This window comes from Mirounga leonina, unplaced genomic scaffold (genome assembly GCF_011800145.1).
Source record: "Mirounga leonina isolate KUSES-001 unplaced genomic scaffold, KU_Mleo_1.0 Mir_173, whole genome shotgun sequence".
Taxonomy (NCBI): Eukaryota; Metazoa; Chordata; class Mammalia; order Carnivora; family Phocidae; genus Mirounga; species Mirounga leonina.
The window spans coordinates 73878425-73892938 of record NW_023270447.1 but is presented as its reverse complement, the minus strand read 5'-3'; the positions used below and the strand labels follow the sequence as shown (position 1 = coordinate 73892938).

The 14514-nt window shown below is 62.1% G+C and overlaps 2 protein-coding genes across 3 annotated transcripts in view; one reads left to right on the top strand and one right to left on the bottom strand.

Annotated features, from left to right (window-relative positions):
- SYTL1 (synaptotagmin like 1) overlaps window positions 1–1188 on the top strand; it is a 12299-nt gene extending 11111 nt beyond the window's left edge. For both annotated transcript variants that reach the window (XM_035019376.1, XM_035019377.1), the window contains 2 exons: window positions 543–748; window positions 960–1188. In XM_035019376.1, coding sequence (XP_034875267.1) covers window positions 543–748; window positions 960–1099 — 346 coding nt within the window. In that variant the 3' untranslated portion in view covers window positions 1100–1188. The remainder of the gene's footprint in view (window positions 1–542; window positions 749–959) is intronic.
- A 169-nt stretch (window positions 1189–1357) lies between these two features.
- MAP3K6 (mitogen-activated protein kinase kinase kinase 6) overlaps window positions 1358–14514 on the bottom strand; it is a 15153-nt gene continuing 1996 nt past the window's right edge. Inside the window, exons 2-30 of the mRNA XM_035019006.1 lie at window positions 12307–12715; window positions 10722–10861; window positions 10610–10633; window positions 10164–10354; window positions 9880–10048; window positions 9455–9561; window positions 8865–9035; window positions 8667–8779; window positions 7906–8065; window positions 7518–7680; window positions 7330–7437; window positions 7157–7206; window positions 6969–7064; window positions 6742–6829; window positions 6525–6658; window positions 6151–6278; window positions 5763–5899; window positions 5326–5431; window positions 4684–4841; window positions 4389–4581; window positions 4159–4297; window positions 3705–3864; window positions 3378–3554; window positions 3000–3105; window positions 2594–2765; window positions 2381–2493; window positions 2211–2284; window positions 1827–1903; window positions 1358–1678 (exon numbers count right to left, since the gene is read on the bottom strand). Of these exons, the coding sequence (XP_034874897.1) occupies window positions 1588–1678; window positions 1827–1903; window positions 2211–2284; window positions 2381–2493; window positions 2594–2765; window positions 3000–3105; window positions 3378–3554; window positions 3705–3864; window positions 4159–4297; window positions 4389–4581; window positions 4684–4841; window positions 5326–5431; window positions 5763–5899; window positions 6151–6278; window positions 6525–6658; window positions 6742–6829; window positions 6969–7064; window positions 7157–7206; window positions 7330–7437; window positions 7518–7680; window positions 7906–8065; window positions 8667–8779; window positions 8865–9035; window positions 9455–9561; window positions 9880–10048; window positions 10164–10354; window positions 10610–10633; window positions 10722–10861; window positions 12307–12715 (3954 nt within the window). The 3' untranslated portion in view covers window positions 1358–1587. The remainder of the gene's footprint in view (window positions 1679–1826; window positions 1904–2210; window positions 2285–2380; window positions 2494–2593; window positions 2766–2999; window positions 3106–3377; window positions 3555–3704; window positions 3865–4158; window positions 4298–4388; window positions 4582–4683; window positions 4842–5325; window positions 5432–5762; window positions 5900–6150; window positions 6279–6524; window positions 6659–6741; window positions 6830–6968; window positions 7065–7156; window positions 7207–7329; window positions 7438–7517; window positions 7681–7905; window positions 8066–8666; window positions 8780–8864; window positions 9036–9454; window positions 9562–9879; window positions 10049–10163; window positions 10355–10609; window positions 10634–10721; window positions 10862–12306; window positions 12716–14514) is intronic.

Genomic DNA, 14514 nt, shown 5'->3' with positions numbered 1-14514 from the left:
AAAGAGCTGGAAGGCCAGGCTGTGGGGCTTGGCCCTGAACTTGCAGTTCAGTGGTTTTCAAAGTAAGCTCTGGGGGACCTCTAGGGGTGCCTCCAGGTGCTACCCCACACTCAGAGAGTGAAATGAAGTTAGAGGGATCAGGTTTTAAATTCCCAGCCCTGATTCCACACACAGACATTGTTTTGCTTTTACTTCTGAGTAGTATTTTATCTTGCAGAAAGGGTTCTGAGGCTTTAAAGTTTGGCAACTACTTCTGGGGGCAACAGGGAGCCAATGAAGGTCATTGTACAGGGAAGTAGCAGAACTGTATTTCAGAGACATTACTCTGGGGTCCTGTGAATAAGAGTTGTAACTTTAAAAACAAGAGGCCTGAGAGGTGGCTGGCCCAAAGGTCCACGAGTAGTGAAGGTCTGAGGCCAGGTCCCAGGTGGGAGCCAGAGGGCATGGACATTGTGAGGGAGAATGAGTAGGATTTGGTGACTGGTTGGTTCTTGGGGGTGTGAGGGGATAGCCACTTGATTGCCAGCTCACCTCCCCCACAGTTCAGTGCTGCCTGATGACAGCCGGGCCAGCCGCCAACGGACAAGGGTGGTACGACGCAGCCTCAGCCCTGTGTTCAACCACACCATGGTTTATGATGGCTTCGGGCCTGCTGACCTGCGCCAGGCCTGTGCTGAGCTCTCCCTCTGGGACCATGGGGCCCTGGCCAGCCGCCAGCTGGGGGGCACACGCCTCAGCCTGGGCACCGGTGAGTGGGGCAGGGCCCTGGGGAGACCTGATGCTGAGAGACAGGGGCTCAGTGTGTGGCCTTGGGCGGGCACTTCTCCGCCCTTTCCTGAGCTTTGGTGTCCACTGAGAACTGGGAGTGGCACTGCATAATCTGGGACCCGGCAGGTATTCCTTGGGACCTAGGGTGTCCGGTGTGACCATGCCCTTCACCCCTGTCTGCACATGTCCAGGCAGCAGCTATGGGCTCCGGGTGCCCTGGATGGACTCCACACCGGAGGAAAGGCAGCTGTGGCAGACACTCCTGGAGCGACCGTGTGAGTGGGTGGATGGCCTTCTGCCCCTCAGAACCAACCTGGTCCCCAGGACATAGCTGCCCTACAAGCCCCACCAAGCTCCTCTCTGAACCCCCATCTCTGGGCCTGCCCTTGGCTGAAACCAATAAAGTCTCTTCTAAGGGCAGCAACGGGCTGAGGTCTGTTTCTGGGCGGCGAGGGTGATGGCAGGAAAGGCTGAGGGAAGTGAAGGGAACAGGTGAAGGAACTTTAGACTCAGACAGAAAGACCTTAGGGAGCTGGTCCCAGGACCGCCCCCCTCCCCGCCCCCCATACTTCAGAAGTTGCCAAGGCCCAAGTGTACAAAGGTGTTCTGTTTAATAGTCTGTGCCTGGTGGTATCTGATGATAGGCTTGGGGCATCTCTGTGGTTGATTCCCCCCATTGGGGCTAGGCCTGGGCCCTACCCTGCCCCCACCCGCCTGGCCTTCTCCAGTTGGCCCTGAGTCCTGGGGTGGGGGTAGCAGAAGCTGCTTGTGTCTTCTCCATTCATCCATCCTTGGGTCCTGCCTCCCGTCTCTGAGCTCTCATTCAGCCTCCTGCCGGCCATGGGTAACTGGTGTGGATCCTGCTCGCTGTGCCAAGACGGCTCTCCAGATGCGGCATACCATCCCTCCCCTGGGGAGAGCAGGCTCAGTGTGGCTCAGCCAGAATAAGGCCCTGGACTCTCTGTTACCCCACTGTCTGCCTGATGTAGCTGGGGGGTCAGGATCTGGCCACCATGGAGCCATATGCATGGGTCATCCCTGGAGGGCTCAGGACATACCTGATGCGGGTGTAGATGAGGTCATCTCGGGTGGCACAGGTCAGTAGGGTACGGAGGGTGAAGCTGTGGTTCAGCAGCTGGTTGTGGATAAAGACCCGGATGCAGAAACAGTGGAAAAGAAAATCAGAGGAAGATGTGTCCAGAGACCCAGGTTCTAGCTCTGTTCTGCTACCAATATGCTACAGGGCAGGTAACACCCCTCAGGGGCCTGTTTTCTCATCTGTACCATGGGGGGGGGGGGGGGGGGGGGGGGCGGGTACACTAAGTGCTCTTCCAGTACTGAGATTCTCTGCATCAGGGAAAGAGTGAGAAGAGCTGAAAGATGGGCAGAGACGCAGTCTTTGGTGGGTGGGGGTCAAGCGTGGCCAGCACTCTCCCCCTCACCATTTGGATGGTGCCTGAATCCACATTCAGTCCTTGTAGCCACTGCACCAGGCCCTGGTCCACCGTGAGAGCAGCTGTGGAGGAGAAGTCAGGTGGTCAATGCAGGGGTACCTCCGGGCAGAAGCTGTCTCGCACTTGCCGTGAATGTTCCCCAGCCAGGTCCCACTCACCTGGGGGCTCGGGGGCCAGGGCGCAGGTCCCGGCCTCCCCGTTCACCCGCTGTAGAGTTTGCTGCACCAGGGCCTGGCACTCCCGTTCTTTCTCAGCCAGGACATCTCGGAGCCTGTTGGAGAGCGCAGAGGCTGGGCCAGTAGAACGGAGTGCGGGTGGGGAGGGAGGGTGAAGCTGGCCCAGAGGCCAGGGGCAAGTCCCAGGGGCTTTACCTGTCAGTCTCTGCTCGCAAGAGGCCCAGCTGCACCACTGGGGTTGGGGGTGCTTGCGCTGGTTTCCCCGGGAGCCGGCTGAGCTGGACCAAGGTCTCCTGCTGCTTGGACTGGGGTTCCTCTTCTTTACTCGACTCCTCTGACCTCGGTGGGACCTCCTCCGTCTCCACCTCTGCCAACCCAAGTGATTGGGTGAGCTGTGGCGGGGAGAGAACTCCCATTTGGGACACCCCCCCAAACACCCGGCAGAGGGCGCAAGGCTCTGGGTACCCAGCCGCTCCTTCCCGCCCCTGTCGCGGCTAACCCCCACCAACCACGCCCCCTAGCGGCGTCCGGTGTGCACGTCACGCCCGCAAGGGGGTCACACCCTCGCCCTCAGGCAAACCAGCTCCACTCCCCGCTTTACCTGGGCCCAACACAGCCAGGGCTGCCCGCACCGCTCGGCTGAGCAGCGAGTCCAGCACGAACATCCAGTGTGGGCGGATCTGGCGCCGGCGGAGGATCTGCTTCACCTGGAGAGGGAGAAAGGGCGCGGCGAGCCTCAGAGGTGGGGAAAGAGTTGGAAAGACCTAGAAAGTCTTGCGCCAGAGGCAAGTCGGGTAGGCGGGTTTGGGGCAGAGGGAGGAGCTGGGAAACTAGGATTGGGTTGATGTCCCTTTGCCGATGGCTGTATCTTCCTGGGGGAGACATGCAAACTTGCAACATCAAGTCCTTGTACAGTGCCAGGCACAGGGAGCTCACTACGTCTTATTGGGCAGCCTGAACCACAAGAAAGCTCCCTCACCGCGTCCGGGAAAGCGAAGAGAGGTCCGTGCAGAAGCGCAGGCCCGAGGCCTTGGGCCCGCAGCTGCCCCTGCAGCGCCCGCAGCTCCTGGGCCAGCTGCCGGCGGTTGGGAGTGTGGATGTGCGCCCCGAGGCAGCGCAGTAGCTGTTCCACATGATTCCTGCTCAGCCAGGGCCCCTGCGGAGGAAGAGGGGTTGTCAGTGGGTGGGCTCCCACCTGAGTCAAGAGAGCTGCGGGCGGGGGCGGGGGCGGGGGGGAGCGGTGGGTGGAGGCGTGCGGGAGGCCATCAGCCGGCTTCCTGGCGGGCGCGGCCGGCACGGCACCCACCTGCTCCTGCTCCTGGCACAGGCTGCCGGCCAGCGCGGGCAGCTCCTCCTCCAGCACGGCGGCCAGCATGGCCCGGCGCTTGCTCTCCTGGTGCAGCAGGCTCAGCCCGCAGCTCTCCTCAGGGCACGTGGGCTCCTCGGCCCCAGCTTCCTCGGGCACCCTAGTGCAATGGGGGGCTGCGGCTGGACGCGGGTGGCAACACGGGCCGGCCGCCTCCACCCCAGGCTTTGAATCCTGGCTCCTACTTTGTCGCCTACCTCACACGGGACAAGGCAGAGAAGCCTGGCGCTGAGGCGGCACAGTACTTACAAGTCGGAGCATCTGGGAGGAGGCACCCAATGCCATCCTCGCAAGTGGCTGGAGGTGCCCAGGCCCCCAAAGGGGACTTTTTCTGGAGGAAGTACAGGGGCGACCCCAGATGAGGCAAAGCCACTCCAAGACCCTGGGCTCTCACCGGAGCTGGCTGGTGTCTCCATAACTGAGGCAGCGCTTCGGGGGACTGGGTGGGTGCTGAAAGGGTGCCTGAGGGCGTGGGAATGTCTGGGGCTGGGTGGTCAGGTCAGCTGAAGGAGTGGGACTGGCTGAAGGGGCATCTGAGGGAGGGACGAGGCCGTCAGCCCGGGCCCCCCCCATTCAGCCCCCTCCCTCACCCCAGTGCACCCACTCCCTCCACCTGCGTGTTACCTGAGGGCCGCAGTGCATGTCGGGGGGAGCCGGGGCTGCAGCTTCTCTTCCCAGGCTGCAGGAAGGGGTCCCCCAGCAGTGCTGGAGCGCTGGCTCGGAGGCGGGGATCTGGCTCAAAAGTTCGGAGAAGGAAGGCTTGGGCCTCCGCTGACAGAGAAGTGGGCACTGGTGGATGCACCTTGTACATGCCCACCTGGGAGGGGTCAGGGAGGACAGACAAAGGTCAAGTTTCGAGGTGTTCAGGGCTCGGTCTGTCCCCACCCCACCTCATGAGCCAGGCCGTGAGGGGTCTCACCTGAAACATGGCAGCCTGCGGGCTCCCTAGCTCATGGAAGGGTGGCCGACCTGTGGCCATCTCGATAACAGTGCAGCCCAGTGACCAGATGTCAGCTGCCTTCCCGTACCCTCGTGGGCCCTGGTCAATGATTTCTGGCGCCATGTACTGTAGGGTCCCTGGGGCAAGAGAGGTAGCCACAATGCTCACCTAGGCTTGAGATGATGCGGGGCTGGCAGGGGCTCTCATCCTCTAGCCACCACGCCCACCCTGAACTCTGTCATCCAAACAATTCCCATCACCTATCCTGGTGGTCAAACATCTATCCTGAGTTTCCTCACTCATCTTGGGCTCCATCACATTCCGACTTCCTCACCCACAGTAGTGGATCCTGGACAGCATCATCCCCTCTGAACCCAATCACACACTTTTGCCTGCATCGACACTTCCAGGCTGCATTTCAGGCACTAAATTCACCATCATCAGCTACTCAAGCTCCAGTTCTAGATTCTATCACCTCACCCCTGGCTCAATCACCCGCCCTTGGTTCCGTGCCCCATTAGGGCTCTAACTCCATGGCCAGAAAAACACCATTCCCTGGAAGTCCTAAGAATTCTTCTGTCCCAGGTCAGCATCTCCACTCCCCACCCCACACCCCATTACCTGTGAAGGTCTCAGTGCAAGGTGTGATGCCTGCCAGCCTCTTGGAGGTGCCAAAGTCAGAAATCTTGAGCAGCCCACTGAAGGTGTTGATCAGCACATTGTCCCCCTGAGTAGAGTGGACCTTGTGCTCAGTGGACATCAGGCTGGACTCCTGATGGCAGAACTGGAACCTATCCCTGGATCCCATCTTCTACAATCGCAGCCTGACCCTGCCTCTATCAGCGTCCTCCCTCTGCCATCCCACTTATGATGGGTGCTGGGAGCTGGGAGCTGGCACCTGATTCGGCTTCAGGTCTGAAGTTCTCTCCCTCCCTAGGGAGCCTCCTTGATGAATTCCCCACCCTTTGCAAAGGGGTCGGCCTTCTTAATGTAAATTGCCAGTCTCTGTCTAGACCCATATGTCCTTCTCTCCCCCCTCCACCAGCTGCAGGCCTTACCTTGATGTCTCGATGCACTATGCGGTTGTCATGCAGATAGCTGAGTCCCTGCAGGATCTGGCGGGTGTAGAAACTGATGGTGCTCTCATTGTCCTGCAGGGGTCCCCACACTGACCGCAGCAAGGAGGACAGGCTGCCTGGCAGACGCAATCCAAGATCATCACTGGCACCCCCTTACTCCAGCCTTCAGCTCTCTGCTCAAGGCCCAGGCACACTCATGCCATGACCCAGACTCCATCACCACCCAGTGCACTGTGTCAGCTAATTCTGGGCTACCCCACCCACACACGCTAGGACCCATTTTCCCCGAGGGTTCCCCACCCCTGCATGGCCCCATCCCCCTGCCCCACACTTCCAGTTCCACTGCCAGCCCACACAGGGCAGGTACCTCCAGGCACTTCCTCCATGAAGATCTTGAGGTAGCCGCCCTGGCTGGTGGAGCCCAGGTAGCGCACGATGTTCTTGTGGCGAAGGCGTTTGTGCAGAGCAATCTCTTCATGCAGGGGCTGAGAGAACCTGGGGGCAGGGAGGAAGAGAGGAATAGGCCGGTTTGGGGCAGAGATGCTCACCCGACTCCAGCAGCAGGCAGGCCACGCCCCCAGGACCTGCCCCCACCCCAGGCCCCTCTCTGACCTTCTCCACCTTATCACCCAGCCCACAGGCCCCTCCAGACCACACGGCCCCGCGTGTTCCCTGCCATTCTGCCCACGGACCCCCTCCCTCGGGCCCCTGAGCCCGCCCGCGCGGCCCCGCACACCGCACCTGCTGTCCCGCTCCGGGATCTCCTTGATGGCGATGCGCACCCGCGTGTGCCGCTCGCGGCCCGCGTACACCACCCCGTAGGTGCCCTTGCCCAGCACCAGCCGCTCGCCCTTCTCCGTGTACTCATAATCAAACTGCGGGGGGCGGGCGAGATGGGGGCTCAGCAGGGCCCCCGGCCCTTCCCCCGCCCCTCGCGCTCCCAGGCTCCCTGCCGCACCTCCAGCACCTCCCCCACGCCCTCCGCCTCCTCCGCGGGCGCCGTGGAATCCGGATTCGGCACCAAGGCTTGGATCAGGCCGCAGAACCTGAGGGTGGGGGAGGTCAGGCCGACGGGAGGGGCACCTTGGGCGGGGACTGCCCCCCCTGGGCCGAGAGCACCGAGGGCACACGTCCCTTCCTTTCCCTCGCCCCCCCGACCCCGGCCGCCCGCGAGGCTGCGCGCACCACTGACAGTGCCCCACGCTGGGGAAGCACAGCTGCGCGTCCTGAGCCGGGGGCAGCGCGTACACGAAGCAGCAGCGCTCGTCCCGCTTCGAAGAGCTGGGAAGGGAGGAAGAACCGCTGTGAGCGCTCCCCGCCGGCCGGCGGCGGCGCCCCTCCTCCCCGGACCCCGCCCAGGTCTCGCCTCTCACCTGACCCCGCAGATGGAGGCCACTGGGAAGGTCCAGCTGGAGGGAACGTCCTGGCAGAAGAAGGTGGCTCTCAGGGGGAGGCTGGGGGACTGGGAGAGTGGTTTGCGGAAGGGAGAAAGGTTCCGGAGAAGGGGTGCACAGCGGTGAGGGGGGGGCCTCAGCAGTGGCTTCACCTGGGTTTCGGGCTCCAGCAGGCTCAGGGTCACTGCGCTCACGGGATCAGTACCCTGAATCTCCAGCCTGGCAGGCAGCAGCACCTTGTTCATCTCCAGGACCAGCACCTGCAGGTGATGAGGAACGGGGTGGGTTAGAAGGGGCCCGCCCCTCTCCCAGGTCCCACACCCCCACTGGGCGGCCTCACCAAGCACTGGTCCCCTTGGGGACAGGCTGTCTTGAGTGGCTGACAGGACTGTAGCAAGAAGCGGAGCCAGAAGTGGGCACGGTGCGGGGGTCCTTCAGGAAGCTCTAGCATGGGTCTGAAGTGCTGGTACAGCAGGAAGGTTTCCATCATGGACACCAGGTACCTGCAGACACAGCCTTGTCCTCAACTGAGCCCAAACCCCCAGCAAGCACTGCCAGCAAGAGCAGACTGGCTAGGGTGTAGCCAGAACCTGGGCACTGGGTGTGGTAGGCACTGGTCTGGAAGGGGCCAGGTCACTTGGCTCAGAGCTCAGGCCAGCATGCCAGGGGACATCCACGCAGGGGCAGGCGGCCGGGGCCAGGCCAGGATTGCAGCGGGGGCCACCTACCAGATGGGAGCATCGAGCTTGTACAGCTGCTCTGCAGCCAGCGCCACCTGGGCGAGGTCATTGGCGAGGATCTGAGCTCCCAGGTAGAAGCCCACATCCCAGTAATACTGCATCTTCTCCACACAGCCTTTTCGGGCCAGCAGGCAGCCCAGCTTCATGCCTGGGGGAGAGGGGTATGGGCCCTAGGGAGTGTGGTTGCAGGTTTGGCAAAGCCCCGGTGTGGGCCGCAACATCCATGTGGGCAGGAACATAGAAATAGGGGAGGGGCCTGGGTGGCACAGTCAGTTAAGCGTCCAACTCTTGGGTTCAGCTCAGATCGTGATCTCGGGGTCATGAGATCAAGCCCCGCATCAGGCTCCACGCTCAGTGCAGAGTCTGCTTGGGATTCTCTCTCCCTCTGCCCCTTCCCCTGCTTTCTCTCTCTCTAATAAATAAATAAATCTTAAAAAAAATAACAACAACAGAGAAATAGGTGAAAACTTCGGTATGACTCTCAGGTGGGAGCGGGAGCTCAGGCACAAGGACGTTTTGGGGAACAAGTGTATGTCGAATTCGGTGTGTAAGGAACACGGGTGTGGGCTTCGGAACACTTGTGGCCTCAAGGGCTCAGGAGGGCCCAGGACAGGTATGAGCGTCCGGATGTGTGTGTCCAAAAGGGGACCAGGCCAGACCCAGCTCCAGCCCGGGGTCCTCTCCCCCGCGCTCTCCCCTGGCCCCTCTGCGACCTGCCGGTGGGAGGAGGGTGCAGGGCTGCGACTCACCTATGAGCTGGAGCTCCTCAGAGTCCTCGAAGCACTGGCCAGCAGCAATGAGCAGCACAGCTGCATTGATGCCCGAGTGGAGGCTGGGCTCAACATCAAAAGCCTTGCGATACCTGGGGTGGGGGTGGGGACTCAGGGCCGGCCTGATGCCCACAGCCCCATCCTGCAGCCCACCGTCCACTCGCCGGTGCCCCTTACCAGTGATAGGCCTGCTCCCGGTGCCCGGCGTCCTGGAAGCCAGAGCTGAAGAACATGTCCTTGTAGACACGGCCGCACATGCAGTAGAGGTCGGGCGCCACAGAGCCCTCACCCTGGACCAGCGGCAGCAGCACGGCCAGTGCCTTCTCTCGGTCCCCGGGCCTGTTCCTCCTAGGGAAAGGGGACCCAGGCCGGGGGCTTACCCGATGGCCCTGCCCCACTCTAGCCACGAACCCCGAGACCCTGGAAAGCAGAGACCCTTCCAAAGGCCTGACGATAATGAACCCAGAAGGGCTGTGACTCCGGTCAGTACCGGCCTTTCTAGAAGTAATGATCCCAGAGAGCAGCGATTCCTAGCAGCCGTGACTCTGAGGGACAGTGACTGTGGCAGCTGGGAGCACTTGGACGGCAGCGGCGCCGGGCCACCGCTCCCCAGGCAGCCGTCACAGAACCCCAGGGCCCACGTGACATCAGTGTGACCCTGGTCAGCAAAGTCCCTGAACAGCACGGGTCCCACACTGCAGTGACCCCACATGGCAGACACCCATGTCCCTAGGCGGCTAGGACCTAAGCCCTGCTCTGCCACTCACCGGTTGAGGGCAAACGTGTAGTGGAAGCAGACGTTGTGCTGCTCAGCTACGTCGCAGGTGGGCAGGGCCTGCAGGGTCTCCACCAGCTCGATGATGGCCGAGTAGTCCTGCGGGGGGGGGATGGCGTACACTGGCACGATGGCCTCTGGGGGGGGACCCTGAGGGAAACCTTGAGTTTGGGGTCCCCTCCCATCCCTGACACGCCGTCTTCCCACCCGCCACACCTTACACAGAGAACCCATTGCATGCCCCAACTTCCCTCCCGCTCTGGGAGAACGTGCCACGATCATCCCCTATTACGGGTAAGGGAACCGAGGCTCAGAGACATGAGATCACATGCTCAAAGCCACCAGCGCGTGGGTGGCACAGCCAGGAGACGGACTCGGGTGCTTCTGACCCCGCCGGCCTCTCTGAGCGCCACACACCTGCACATCGCGGTAGGAGAGCAGCAGGTTCATGATGATGTCGGGGCTCAGCAGCTCCACGCTGTCCAGTCTCCGCTGCAGGCGGGCCAGCTCCTGCCGCAGCTGCGGCCCGCAGAACCGCTCCCGAGCCCGCCGGATGTCCTGCCGCATGGTCTCCCGGAAGTAGCCACTGATGCCCCCGGCCGAGGAGGGAGGGGGAGAGAATGATGGGGCCTGTCCCTCAGCCCCAGCCCGCCGTGCCCTCACCAGCCTCCTCCTGGTGCCCCCTCTCTGCACCCCATTACCAAGACTCCGTGGGCGTGCTCTCCAGCAGGCGGGCCAGCCGGCCCACCAGGGGCGTCAGCAGGGCCTCAGTGCCCACCCCGGCCTGGACCAGCCCATCAGCCAGGCCCCTCAGGAGGCCCGCGTCACCACACAGCACCCGACCAGTGGCTGTCACCACATAGGGGATCAGCGTGTAGCTGCCAACACAATCCTGGTGGGGGGGAGGCAGGAATCGGCAGGTCAGAGGTCGGCACCGGGTTAGAGAGGGACAGTGAGGGGGGTCAGAGGTCAGCACCAGTGGGGACTGGAACAGCAGAGAAGGGGCACACGTCACGAAGGTTGGCAATAGGAAACAGAGGGCCACATGGATGGCAGAGGAATGAGAGAGGTCAGAGGTGACTGAGGAGGCCAGGAAAGGTAGTGGAGGTCGAAGCGCACATTGGAGCGAAGGGTGGCTTCTGCTCACCGAGTTCTTCTGGAAAACATCCTCCTGCAGGGGACAGTCAGATTGGTATTCTGGGTAGCCCCACCCACCCACCCCGCCCAAGCCTGCCCCGACCGGCCACTTGGCCACCTACCCGAAGAGCCTGCAGGTCAGGGAGGTCAGCCTGGGAGCAGAGGAGCACGTTGTTGGTCATGCTGAAGCTCTCCCGCACACCAAGGTGGTAGAACAGGGAGGGCTGCGCCAGGGAGCTGCTCACCTCCAGCACCACCACGTCTGCGGGCACACAGGTGGAGGCCCTGAGCCCCGAAGCCTAGCTCGGTGGGGAAGGAGACTGGGGATCCATCCTGGCTCAGATGGCCTTCCCATGAGACTCCAGCAGCGTCCAGTTTTGCTCTGGCCTCAGCTTCCCCCTTCTAGGTCCCTCTGGCTCTTACACAGAACAGATGATATCTGTGGTGTTGCAGAGAGGACTGAGCTCAACGGGCTGGGACCTCCATCCCACTGTTCAGAGCCTGTGGGCACTGAGCACGGAGGAGAGGCGCTGTGCACCAGCCACCAGCCTGTTCCAGGCCATGTGAAAGGCAGGTGTTGCACAGACATACCCCGAGTCCTCAACGCAGTCTCTTGAAAGGGGCCGCACCGGCAGCCTGTGTAGACAGTGCTGTGCCTGTGTGTGTGACAGTGTCTGCGAGGGCCTGTGTGAGTCAATATATGTGCGTCGTGTGAGTCTAAGGCCGTGTGTGTCTTTGTGTCCTCGAGGTCGAGTCAGACTTCATTTTTTTTTTTTTCTAGAGAGAATGAGAGAGAACACATGAGAGGGGGGAGGCTCAGAGGCAGAAGCAGACTCCCTGCCGAGCAGGGAGCCCGATGCGGGACTCGATTCAGGGACTCCAGGATCATGACCTGAGCCGAAGGCAGTCGCTTAACCAACTGAGCCACCCAGGCGCCCGAGTCAGACTTCATTTTTACGCTGCGGTTTTAGGGCCATCAGATAGCTTGGTTCCCAGACTCTTGGACGAACAAGCGTCAGGGGCGGGGCGTCCGGGTTGGCGGAAGGGAGGGATGACCTGCGCGGGAATAGCCACCTTTCTGGCCCCGCCCCTAGCGACTCTGCCCTGCCTCCAGCTCCGCCCACTACCTCGCAACTTCTGGGGCCTCCTAACCTAAGCTCCCGCGCCCACAACCCCGGGCCTAAGAGTCCCTTAGTTTCTCCTTCCGCCGCTCTAGCCCGCTCCTCGGAAGTAGTGTGTCACCGCCCCTGGACTCCAGCCCCCCAAGTACGGCCCCTTTCCCTAGTCCAAGCTCCACCTCCCGGATCCGCCCTCACGAGCTCCACGCGAGATCGTCTTGAGGCTGAGCCCTCCAACCCCAGTCTTGAGATACCACACTCTGCCCCGCTCCCAGCCTCGCCGCGATCCTAACCCCGCTCCCCAGGCACGTTGCCGACTCCAGAGTGCTTTAAGCCCCAACCCCGGACCCCGGAGGCTCCGGACCTGGATCCACAAGTCCCAGCCCGAGCCCGGCCGTGCTCCAGATCCCCTAAATTCCACTTTTATCACGCCCCTACCTCGAACCCCTCAGCCTAGCTCACCTTGTGCCCCCCCAGACCCCACACCCATCTCGGGGTCTCCCCGGAGTCGCCGAACCACGCCCCTTTCGGCCCTCCCCGGGACCCTAAGCCCCGCCCCGGCCCCGCCCCGCCCCCAGCGCGCGCTCACCCGCGTTGTAGAAGGAATCCAGCGCCGCGGTGTCTCCCAGCGCCAGCGGCCCGAAGGGCAGGCTGCGCAGCTGCGGTCGCGGTCGCGGCCCGGGGAGCTGCGCGCAGGCCTCGCGCAAGCAGCGCAGGGGCAGCGGCTCCGCTTCGGCTCCCGCCTCGGCCTCCACCCCGGGCTGCGGCTCCCGGGTCAGCACGTAGACCACGCTGAGCGGCCGGCTTCGCGCGCAGCCCCGGCCGGGGGGCGCGGCGGCGTGCGGTCGACCCCGGCTCAGCGCCTCGGCCAGCGGGTCCTGCCAGCAGCTGCCGGCGCGCTCCAGGGCTCCGGACCGCAGGCACGGCCCTGCCGTGCGGGGGCGCTCGGGCGGCGGGCGCCCGGCTCTGGGCACCCGGGGAGGGGCAGGAGCCAGTGGCTATGGATCCAGGGATCTCAGGATCGGGAATCTGGTACGGGAGCTGGAAATCCAGACTCGGCCAGAGGTCCTGTTCCGGGAATCTGGAGCCCAGGGCGAAATCCGGGGTGGGACTTGCAAGGTCCTGAGGATCTGAAGTCGGGAATTGGGTCCCGGGAATCGGGGACATCCGGTGATCCGCGGCTCAGAGTCACGTAAAGGATCCCGGGAATCGGTCCGAGCGTGTCCACCACCCGGACTCCGCAGGAAAGAGTCGGCCGTCGCTCTCCCCTGCCCTCACATGTAAGCCGGGCCCAGCCCTTTCCCGGCCGACTGGGAAAGCTCCACCCTCGGCCCTGGGGCAGAGCCGCTCCCTAGCGGCCCCGGGACTTGGCCTCTCCCCTCCCTCCTCTCCAGCCAGAACCACCGAGACTGGCGGCTTCCGGAACAGCCTGCGCCCCTGGGCAGACCAACCGGTGTGGACGGCTCAGGGCAGGCGCCTGTAAGATGCGTGCCCAGGCCAGGGCCAGGGGGGAGGTGTGAACTGCAGCACCTGCCCCGCAGGGATCTGTTGAATGAGTGGATCTCCAGAGACATCAGGGTATGCAGAACACAGTGAAGAGCCTACATCCTCCGGGGCCCTGCTGTGCAGGCAGGGAGGGACTAGAAACGGGGAAGCCTGCTTCCTGGCCTGCCAGGAACATGGTACTTGGCATCTGAGCCCAGGCCTTTGCCCTTTCTCCAGGGGGCTGCTTTCCCCAGAATCTAACCTGCTGTGGAGCCTTGCTGACCTCTGACCTCCACCCAAACATGACCACGGGACCTGAATCCCCACACAAATATTTCTCCACCTGTCTGAAGAAGAACCAGAAATCTCAGCCCTTGAGCTACCACAACGGCACAGCCCCCCAAATCCCTAACCTTCCAGTGAGAGCTAGTGAGGCAGCAGTCTGATGTAAACCTCAGTGGGTTCTGGAATCAGGAGCTGGGGATTTAGGGAGTCTCCAAGATCACTCAGCAAGCCCAGGACTACCTGTAAGACTGCAGTTACCATAGTCTTAACTGTGTGTTGCTCTGCCACTTTCTAGAATGTGACGCTAGCAAGGTAACTGCTGGATAACTGTTACCCTGTGGAAGAAAAATGCACCTTCCCTGGCTTGACTCTGAGTTCAAACCAGCCCCGAATGGGACAGGCAAGTAGTAGAGAATGAGAACTTGGCTCACAAAAGAGGCAGGGGTGGAGAACAGATGACTTAGAAGGCCCAGGCATGGGTCAACAGGGTGAGATGCTGCACAGTGTTCCCACAAAACCATCTACCTGTAGGACCTGGAGGACACCAGGGGGCTGTCAGTGGATGCTTGAGTCCTTCCAAGTCCTCCACTACATGCTCCTCTGCCCTTGGCTTGCACACTTCCAGAGATGGAAGCCTTGCTACCTTCCGAGGCCAACCCTTCCATCTTCCTGACTAGAAGGTCTTCCTTGAAGGGAGCTGAACCCTGTGTCTCTGCTCCGCCCTCCTGAGTTTTTCCCAGTAACTGGGAGAGTCTTACAAGTCAGGAAAGGTTTAAAGTGACCTTTTTTTTTTTTTTTTTAAGATTTTATTTATTTATTTGAGACAGAGAGAATGAGAGGGAGGAGGGTCAGAGGGAGAAGCAGACTCCCTGCCGAGCAGGGAGCCGGATGTGGGACTCGATCCCGGGACTCCAGGATCATGACCTGAGCCGAAGGCAGTCGCCCAACCAACTGAGCCACCCAGGCGCCCCTAAAGTGACCTTATTTTTAAATGTGGGCAGGAGAGCAGTTAGCAATGGGGAGGGTA